Genomic DNA, 9,941 nt, shown 5'->3' with positions numbered 1-9,941 from the left:
ATAATATTATTAGTTTTAAATTTCTGATTTTTTAAATTTATTAATATCGAAAAATATATAAAAATGCAAAATTAATTTTTTTAAAAAAATGGGTATATACCGACGGACAGTGGTCGTCGGAATATACCGACGGACATATATCCGTCGGAATTTACCGACGAACCCCATTTCCGTCGGAATATACCGACGAACGAGGTTCGTCGGTATATTCCGACGACCGTTGTCCGTCGGTAAATTCCGACGGATATATGTCCGTCAGAATACACCGAGGAACACTCTACGTCGGAATTGTCCGAGAAACGTTCTCCGTCGGTACGTAGTTTTTCCGATGAACTCTGGTCTCGTGTATCCGCATCGTAATATCGTCGGAAGTTCGTCAGAATGACTTTTCTCGGTATTCGTCAGAAAGTCGTCGGAAATTCCGACGAAATTTTTTTTTCCGACGAAACGATACCGACGGACGGGTTCGTCGGAAATTCGTCAGAATCGGTCTATTCCGACGAATTTCCGACGATTTCCGCCATCAGAATCCCCCTATTTTCTTGTAGTGTTTCGAGTTCTTTCAACCTAGTCGACTGAATCCCGTACAAACAAGGAGTTTATTTTTAATGATTAAAAGTATTTTAGTAGTCATTTGAAAGTTTGATTGCTGATAAAAATTCTTCTTTTACTTAGGCGCTGGAAAAGAAAAACGGTGAACATTTTCACCGTCGCAAGATTTTTCTTGATGTTCCTGAGAAGGCTCAAGGCCGATCCAAGTATGTTGATTTTCCATGTTTATGCAAACCTGATTCCAACTTGTTGCTTGAGTTTTTGATACAGAAGACTAACGCTATTATTATTGTTTATTAGGTATTGCATTGATCACAAGGTTTGGTAAGGAATTTAACTAAATTTGTTATGAGCACTTTGGTTATAGTTGTTTCTATACATTGATAGATGATACTTTCTTTTTTTTTTTATTCTAGGTACGAAGACTACCTTCGACAAGAAAGCCTTTTGATAGGAGCTGACGAAACTCCTGATTTTGCTGAGGTACCTGTTCTTGTTATCTTTCAAATTATGTCCTGCTCGTAGGCATTTAATAACACAACTGTTGTCACAAAGTCTAAAGATACTTATTCTCCTCGGGGTCGTCCTAAAACACTTGGTTGCTAAATTACAGGAAAATGCCGTTCGAAGAAAGACACTCTTTGTTGCCAATCTTTCTCACGACAATAACGAATTGCTGATTTCAAATATGTAAGTAGCACCTTTAATTACCTATTTCGTTCTTGTAGCAAGTTTTTGATGACTGATATTACAACTTTCATTTTTACAGTTCCAAAATCTTCAAAGATGTTGTAGAAGTTGTTCGTCTTCGACTTATTGTAGACCACTGTGGTGAGCATGTGAGCTGTGGGTTTGTTGAGTTTGCTTCTGCTAATGAAGCACAGAAGGTGATGATGAAAAATAGTGTATACTTATGATGAAGAATATCTGAAAGTAAGATATGCTGATTAAATCTTCTTATCCTGCAGGCGCTACGACACCGGAAAAGAAGATGTAAGCTTATTTTCTACGAGGCTGAAATAGCTGCTACGTACCCTTTCCGACACAAGTAAATTAATGTTCCCTATGTAGATTTGTTTCGCTAACGCATTGCTTTTGTGTTGATGTCATAACAAAGTACTAACACTATTGTTTTTGTTAATTAGGTACAACCTTGCAGAAAAGCTTTAGTATGATTTAAGTATATGCATTTTTAGTTTTTGTTATCAAGAGTCTGATAAGGTGGTTTGATATATTCCAGGTACGAGGACAAGCTTCGACGAGAATATTTGAAGACCTCCCCGAATCTGAAGATCGCCTTCACTGACAAGTGATAGAAAAAGATGAAGGGCTCTTTGGTGTTTTTACGTACAGTGGCAACTTAGTTTATAACTTTTTATTGTCAGTAAAATAAGTCTAATGTTTAAATGCCTTACTTTGAACTCTCACTGCAACGCTCTGGTTTTTTATCACTATGACTTATCGTTTTCTTTATAACTGTCCGCGACAAGATAGAGTTTAGATCAACTGCTTTTCTCACACTGGGAGACCAGCCCCGAATACCAAATAACTTCTAAAAGTTCTCACTACCCCTTGTCTTTTCTCACTATTCTTTGTTTAGAGCATTTTTAACTCTTTGCAATTATTATCACTTCTATAATAGTATTTGGTAAAACTTTTCTAATCCACCTTTATTTATTCTTTTGAAAGAAAAATTGTTTTTTCTACTGTTTATAGGAAAAAAATAACAGTTCTCTATTTTATATTTTACCAGATATGGACTCGTGCGTTGCACATAAAAAGAATGAAAATATATTTTTAAATTAGTTCTTGGATTTTTTCCATTATGTATTGGTCTTATTTTAGTAATAATAATTTGTTTCTTACATCAAATTTGATTCATATTTCTATTTCACTAATCATGGTGTTTTAAATAGCGTATTAATATTTTTATTTTTAATAAATACTTCACTTTTAATTTTTTTCAAAATAACATAATTTAAAATGTTAAAATTACACAACACCGGTCAATATGTATTATTGATAGTCTGGTAAATATCAAATATATTGCTAGATAAAACATAAAATTTGTTTACTTTAACATCCATGGTGTGACTTTAACCTTTTTTTTATATATAATATATTATTGAAACTTTTTTATAGATATTTGTAGTACACAATTGTCGTTATGTTTTAAAAATTTGAAGCTATGTAGTTGTAGTGACTGTAAGACTGAACTTGATAAATATAGACCAACCTTTTAAGCTTTGATCTTAATTCTTGTTGATAGTCATTGCATAACAAACTCGTATAGGAAATTGACCTCATTTCGGTTTGAAAAACCATCTTACATCTGCATTTGTTGGGTATAAGACTTCTTCTAGGAATGAAATTTTTTTTTCCAGATAACTTCCGGTTAGGATTTCTTCTTCGATAGTCATGTTGCTTAGGTTGAGTTATTAGTAACATTGTCCATTGCAAAGTCCTTCTCTTTTATTTAAATTTCTTAGTAGCAGGACCTACAACATTTCATTGCAAAGTCATTCTCTTTTATTTAAATTTCTTAGTAGCATAACCTACAACAAAATAACCAATTTTATATTTAGATAACAACAAACACACATAAGCATAATAGTCATATTAACTTCCCCCATTAACTTACGCACAACAGCATGTACAAACGTATAAGTATAACTGTGGCAATAACTAACGTACGGTAATATTGACAATTATATATTTTTTCTTTAAAAGATCAACATCAATTTAATGTGAAAATCAGGATATTTCTTCAAGATGCCCCCCCCCCCCCCACCAAAAAAAACGAGTAGAACATGCGAAGATGTAAAAGAACATGCAGAAAAATTCATTTATGTTGTAAAACTATAGAATAGAATCTATGTTTCTATATTATTCATAAATATAAGAGTCCTTTATATATAGGGAATTACACCGTCATAGAATAATAGAAAGACTAAAGAAAAGAAATACAAATATGGAAAGAGTACAAATCTTAATCTAATAAGGAAAAGACAAGATGACGATTCTCTCTCTCTCTCCTCACGGTCAACTCTCTCTCTCTCTAGCATTGGACCGGTTATGGACATCCACAATATGATATATAACAATTTAATATTTTTCTTGTATCTCTAGTTATTATGTTTGGTGTCAAAGTATGAAAAGTGACAAAATATGAAAGTGCTTAATCACATATATAGATGTGAATAATTGTAATTCTTTTTGATTTATGATTTTAAAAAAAAAAAGAAAATTAAATATTTAAATAGGAAAGTTGATTGATTATTTATAAAGAAATTTGAAATAATCATTCTACAAATCTTTTTTTATTAGGATTTGAAGAAAGGAAAACTACTATTAAACATTCTTTTACAATTTTAAGCTTTTAGAAAAGGAGAATTAGTATCAAATAATTTTATACAATTATATTTTCTTTAGAAATTTAGAAAAGGAAAATATGTATTAAATAATTTTTGACAAATATTTTTAAAAAGGAAAAAGTAGAGAAAATATTATTAAATATTTAATTTTTTAAAAATATTTTATATATCATCTTATTATATTTTTTTATTAATCATTAGATATTTTAACACATGTCAAATTGTTTTAAAAAAAAAATTTACTATCAAATAATCATGAGATGTTTTTTCTCTATTTTTGCCATGCTTGCAAAGTTTAGTTTATGAAATGCTTTTGTAAACGTTTTCATTTATATGATATTAACAGTTAAGCAAAAAAAAACTGTATCAAAATCTAACTAAATTTGTTTTTATAAATGTCAATCAATATAAATATTAACCTAAATAGATTCGGATTCAGATTTATGAACTTTATAAACATTTTTTGTACATTATTATCTTTTATTGAACTATTAATATTATTCAACAACAAAACTTAATCTCTTTCGTAATTAAATTTATGTATAAGTATATATCCTTAGGCAAATATTTGTTTTCCAACAATGTATACTATCATTTCTCTCAAGGGATCGGATGACAAAAATTATTAATTACCAACATTGGGCTTACAAGTTACGAGTAAGAGAATTTGCAGGTCACATTCCAGTAACCTTGGGCCTAGGCCCACTAATAGTAAGTGACATATGAATAGGCCTATATTATCTCGCACTGATTTTAGCAGTGTAGGTGGCTGGTCTGTTTCGGTCTAGTCCGGTCAAGTTGTAAAACCTATCTCTCCTACTCTCAAGAACGACCTTACAAAACAGGATCAAACACAGGTATAAGGAGGCATACAAACGGTTCATATAAAGAGATTAAGAAGCAAATATAAGTCTCAAGGTAACCCACAAAGTCTCAACAACTGTAGAAAAGAAACAACAACAACAGCCTTCTTCAAATCTCTAATTTTCTCTGCCTCGAAATTCAACTACCCGAACGTAACAAAGCAAAAGACATAAAGGTAACGAGAAGTGTTTCTACATGTTTCTTTACCTTTCTTCAAGCATCTGTAGGTGTAGGAGAGTTCTCAGGTGTCTTCAATGGAGCAGCTGTTTCAATTGGTTTACTACCCTTATGCTTGTCAACAGCTACACGAAACTCTTCCACGATCGTTGGGTCTTTGAACTTGAGCGCAAACGTAGAGAGACCATCTCTGCCTTCACTATTCACACAGGCGAATGTGATTCCTTTCTTGTCCATGCTCGCAAGTTTCATTTCAGGGTAGAGACTCGCGTTTAAGATCAACCTGTAGTTCCCTTTAGCTCTCATAACCAGCCTAGCTTTGTCACCGTTGCTTGAGACGTTAACTTTGACTTCTCCTTTGCCACGCTCTCTCCATCCTCCATCAAGATATTCAAACATGATCGAATCAGCTGAGAAGGCAGCTTCCTCGTTCTCTTCTCCTGTTTCTACTGAAACCTCTTGCTTTGGAGGAAACCCACTACTGCTTTCACTCTTCTTGGTAAGGGATGCACCGAAAAGAGAAGAAGGGCTGTTGCTGTTTGAAAGGCCTAAACCAAAGGGAGCTCCAGAACCATCACCAAACGAGAACTTAGGACCGGAAGAGTCTGTAGTGGCGAGACCGGTGAATGCGTTTTTGATGCTTGAATGCTGTTGGAACGAACTCAAAGAGCCGTTCTTGTCTGCTGCTTCACCTTCTTTTGCTTTTCCCTCAGTCTGATCACCACCTGATTCCTTCTCAGGAAGATCCTCAGTTCGGTCTGTTCCTTGGACCGTAGTTTGGTCAGCAGATGTCTTTCCACGCTCATTATCATCCTCAGCAGATTCTTTGACATCATCAATCTTCTTACTCTCAACTTCTTCACCGTCCTCTTCAGTATCATTAGTCTTTTGATTGTCCTCAACTACAGCTTCAGCTGGAGTCAACTTAGACTCAGCCACAGTGGTAAAAGCAGGTGCAGTAGTAGTAGTAGTAGTAGTAGGGAGCAGTTGAATTCCAGCAAAGGGATTGGTTGTTGCTGCGGGAGGTGCAGCAGAAGGCTCTTTGCGCTTGATTCTAACGATTCTCCTACTAGCCAAAACCTCATCGCTGGCTTTCTTGAAAGTCCCACTCTCAAGTTCAGCAGTATCATCATCTGGATTCTCACGAGAGAGCTGCTTCAAAGCACCTCTCTTTTTAGAAGGTGGCTGCGCGCTTTCTGAGTCTCCCATCTGAAAACACTGTTTGAGAGATCAACACACACACTTAAAAGAACACCTACAAAACCACACAAAAATCAAAAGCTAAACTTTTTCTCTTTTTTTTTTTCCATGTAACTAAAAGGCAGGAACAAAAGAGAGTTTATAGATCTACAACAATAGCGAATCTGTTAACCTCTAGCTCAATCTATAAAGAAGGTTGGTTCTTTGCGTGTAATGAAATCAAAACCCTAGACGAAAGGAAGCTTCGACCACATTTTCGAATTAGGAACCCGTCGAATCTATCGCGGAGCTTGAAATCGATCGAACAAGTAAGTAGTGATTTCAAAAACCCTAGAAAGAGAAAGAGAAAATGGCGAAGGACTTACCGGAGGAGGAGGAGAAGGAAAATAAACCGAATCGCCGGAGGGAGGAGCGTAGTGTGGGGTCTCTGATGAGAGAGACGAAGAGGCTAAAAGTAGAGAAGGAAGAAAAAAGTATTAATCGATATTATTTTTTTTTATTCTTTGGGACATGTGTCAGTTTCTTATTATTGTTTCACGCAGAGGTTCATATTTCCTTCTCTTTTCTGAAAAATACATTACATTGCGTCTGTCCATTATTCGATTCGACTTTTTGTTCCAACATCAAAAAAAAATTAACTGAAATAAATTTTAAGCATCTCGTTTTTTTAAGCAAAGCCACCTCGCGTACCAACCATCCCAGTCAGCTCAACCTAAGCTAAGTTTTCGATCTCTATCTGAATTTCCATCGATCTCTCTCTATCGATAAACCCTAATCACTTTCAATCTCAAGTACCCGATCTCAGCTCGCGGACTGCAAGGAAACAGTTTGGACCAGTCCGCCTAAGGTTCCAGTTTGGACTAGTCTACGTAAGCTCATTCTCTTGGTGGTCCATTCAACCCATCAAAGGTTTAGGGTATACCTAAACTCTAAGAACCCAGAATTGAATGAACTAATGTTCAAAGTGAAACCCTAAAGTACGTGTGCATTTATTGTTTTATTTGATTGATTGAATGTTTTTTTGAGGTTTAAATCCGTGTGAGTTAGGATTGATAGTTTTTATAACCTGATTGAATGATTTGAGTTTTAATACTGCATGTTAGAATCTGTTATAATATAAACCCTAATTCGAATTGATAAACCCTAAAATAGAATCTGTGTATTGCATAATCCGAATTGAATGTTTTGAGGTTTCATATTATACTAGGTTGATAGTTTCATGATATAATCAACTGTTCTGAGGTTTAAGATGATTTGCTAGAAGCTGATTGATTGATAAAACCCTAATTTCGAATTGAAACCCTAAACCCTAATTTGCGTATTCCTAAAATCAGATTGCTTGATTCCATCTTGCTAACATCAGCCTCGAAACTGATAAATATCAGCCTTGAAACTGATTAATAAAATTGATAGAATCAGCCTTGAAACTGATTGTTTTGGTTTTTCATGATTGAAACCCTATTTTTGGATCGAAACCCTAAATTGTGTAATGCTTGAATCCGTTTGATTATTTTTGATTATTGATCAAATTGCTACTCTTGATAAAACCTAATTGAATCTGATTGTTAGTCTAGCTAAATCTCATACCTGAAACTGATTGATTAATTGCTAAACCTTGATTGAATGTTTTAATATTACCCTTGCACATATAGAATCCGATTGCTAAGAATGAGTGCATAATATCTACTTGGCCGTGTGGCCAGTTTGCATCATATATCATCCTGACCAACATGTTTATGTTATGCGCATGATCTGATTATTATCACATTTGCATGATCTGATTGTTTTAAATTGAGGTTCCATAATTCCACTCGTGTACATATATAATCAGTATGCTAGGTTTGCATTATAACCATATGGCCGCATGAAAACATATAGAAATTGCTTGTTTGGTCGATACCCTTGCTTGATAAATCTGTGTGACTTATTATGCATCATATATCACTTTGGTCGTGTGGCCTTATTGCATTATATCACCTTTGGCCGTGTGGCTTGTTTTGCTTATTAGAAATGTATTGACTTGATAGCATGTATTGTTTATGGCCGTATGTTAAATATTTTATGAGATCTAAAATTGATTGATATATGATTTGAGATGTCGAAAATTAACTTGAATTTTGCTGCCCTAAATCTCTCAAGAGATAATTATTTGAAATGGGCACTGGATACTGAGTTTATCCTAAAGTCAAAGGACTTGGTGAATGAATCACAAAAGGTGATAATGCCAAATGAGAAAGATTGATACAATGCAATATTAATTATTAGTCATCATCTTATTAAGAGTCTCAAAGATCAGTATCTGACTATAGAGAATCCTCTAGACCTTTGGACAGAGTTAAAAATCGAGATATGATCACCAAAGAACAGTATTATTACCAAAGGTCCTATTTGATTGGAGGAATCCCAGAATCCAGGACTATAAGTCCGTGGATGAGTCTATTGCTAGTTGGGCAAAATAATGGATTACTGATGAGAAACAGTGAACTGAGACCTCCTGGATTATAACCTCATTACCTGATACCAATAAGGCCGCAGAAAAAAAAAAGGTAACCACGTTCAGAATGATAGACCACACGGTCATGGTCGTGGAGGGTGGAAAGGACGTGGCCATGGCCACTATAACACATTTGGTCGTGGGAATCACTATGGCAGAGGCCGTGGGTATCAACCCAATTTGAGTCATGGACAAGGCAGTGGCCGTGGTATATCCTTTAAACCACAAAGCTCGACCAAATCAGTGTGTCATAGATGTGGAATGGGGAACCATTGGGCTAAGATATGAAGGACTCCCAAACATTTTTGTGACCTCTATTAAAGAGAGTCTGAAAGGAAAGAATCCTGAAACCCACTTGGTCTATAAAGATGGTGAAAATAATTTCGAACATGATCAAGATGATCTTATGGAATATGAGACTTATGATTGCCTAAAAGAATCAAGTTGATAATCTGATTTCGACATCAAACTTGTGTGATTGCTTTGTTTGTATGTTTTCTCTGATTTTTATCTTCTTGAATTTATTTCTATTACATTATCTGCTTACATTAAATGAATGAATGATTTTTCTATATGAGTACACTGAAAAACGTCAATATAAGTACTAAAGCAGGTATCGCCAATCTGAAAGAAGACTATGGCTAGGCTAATATATTATTGCCTAAGAGTATGCATATAGAAATCAATGATGCCTTATATTCACCCAGCTCTAAGAGCAAGAGCAGCCTATTGAGCTTTAAAGATATAAGAATGAATGGTTTCCATATTGAAACAATGGGCGAAGGAAACAAATAGTTCCTTCAGATATATGTATAAGATCACCAAGGTCATAATAAGTCCTAAAAACTATACATGCATTCTCTACTGACCTAGACTATGCATAAATCAGTATGATAGAGGCTAAAAGCCTGCGAAAATATACATTTTATGGCATGACCGGATTGGCCATCCTGGTCCAAACATGTTGCAAAAATTGATATTCAAAAGGCACACATTAAAAGATAAGAAGAGTTATCCCAAAGAATCTCACGTGTGTAGCATGTACACAAAGGAAACTCATTAGGCCATCACCAGTAAAATGGCTACGAGCTCCTTTTCATAAATAAGGACTATATGTCTAGATAATACTGGTGAATACATGTCCCAAGCGTTTAAATGATTATGGTATGTCCATGGGGGTTAGTGTGACAATTCTGTGATACATGTCCATAGGCCTGGGCGTTCGGGTACCCGTTGGCGTTCGGATCGGGTTTTTTGGGTTTTCGGGTTTTCGAATTTAC

At 34.9% G+C, this 9,941-nt stretch overlaps 1 protein-coding gene and 1 long non-coding RNA gene across 5 annotated transcripts; one reads left to right on the top strand and one right to left on the bottom strand.

The window, feature by feature from the left end:
• Window positions 1-617: 617 nt before the first annotated feature.
• On the top strand, window positions 618-1,727 carry LOC125588735. The gene is made up of 3 exons (XR_007324872.1): window positions 618-1,439; window positions 1,521-1,600; window positions 1,698-1,727. It is a non-coding gene; the product is annotated as an uncharacterized LOC125588735 (long non-coding RNA).
• A 3,063-nt stretch (window positions 1,728-4,790) lies between these two features.
• Window positions 4,791-6,691, bottom strand: LOC106406380 (nuclear pore complex protein NUP50A). 4 transcript variants are annotated; one of them, XM_013847023.3, is made up of 2 exons: window positions 6,533-6,691; window positions 4,791-6,185 (listed from the first exon to the last, which is right to left on the bottom strand). In XM_013847023.3, the coding sequence occupies exon 2, from the start codon at window positions 6,174-6,176 to the stop codon at window positions 5,004-5,006; it is 1,173 nt and encodes a 390-aa protein (XP_013702477.2). In that variant the 5' UTR covers window positions 6,177-6,185; window positions 6,533-6,691; the 3' UTR covers window positions 4,791-5,003. The 4 variants fall into 4 exon arrangements, with proteins under 4 accessions (XP_013702477.2, XP_013702479.2, XP_013702478.2 ...); XM_013847025.3 differs by having other exon boundaries at window positions 4,791-6,176; window positions 6,533-6,671; XM_013847024.3 differs by having other exon boundaries at window positions 4,791-6,222; window positions 6,533-6,666.
• Window positions 6,692-9,941: the final 3,250 nt, after the last annotated feature.

The sequence above is a fragment of the Brassica napus genome, chromosome C6, assembly GCF_020379485.1.
Source record: "Brassica napus cultivar Da-Ae chromosome C6, Da-Ae, whole genome shotgun sequence".
Lineage (NCBI taxonomy): Eukaryota > Viridiplantae > Streptophyta > Magnoliopsida > Brassicales > Brassicaceae > Brassica > Brassica napus.
This window is presented reverse-complemented; position numbering and strand designations above follow the sequence as displayed.

What these genes read in the sequence shown, in the direction of transcription:
- LOC106406380 (XM_013847023.3), bottom strand. Translation starts at nt 6,176, where the DNA reads ATGGGAGACTCAGAAAGCGCGCAGCCACCTTCTAAAAAGAGAGGTGCT.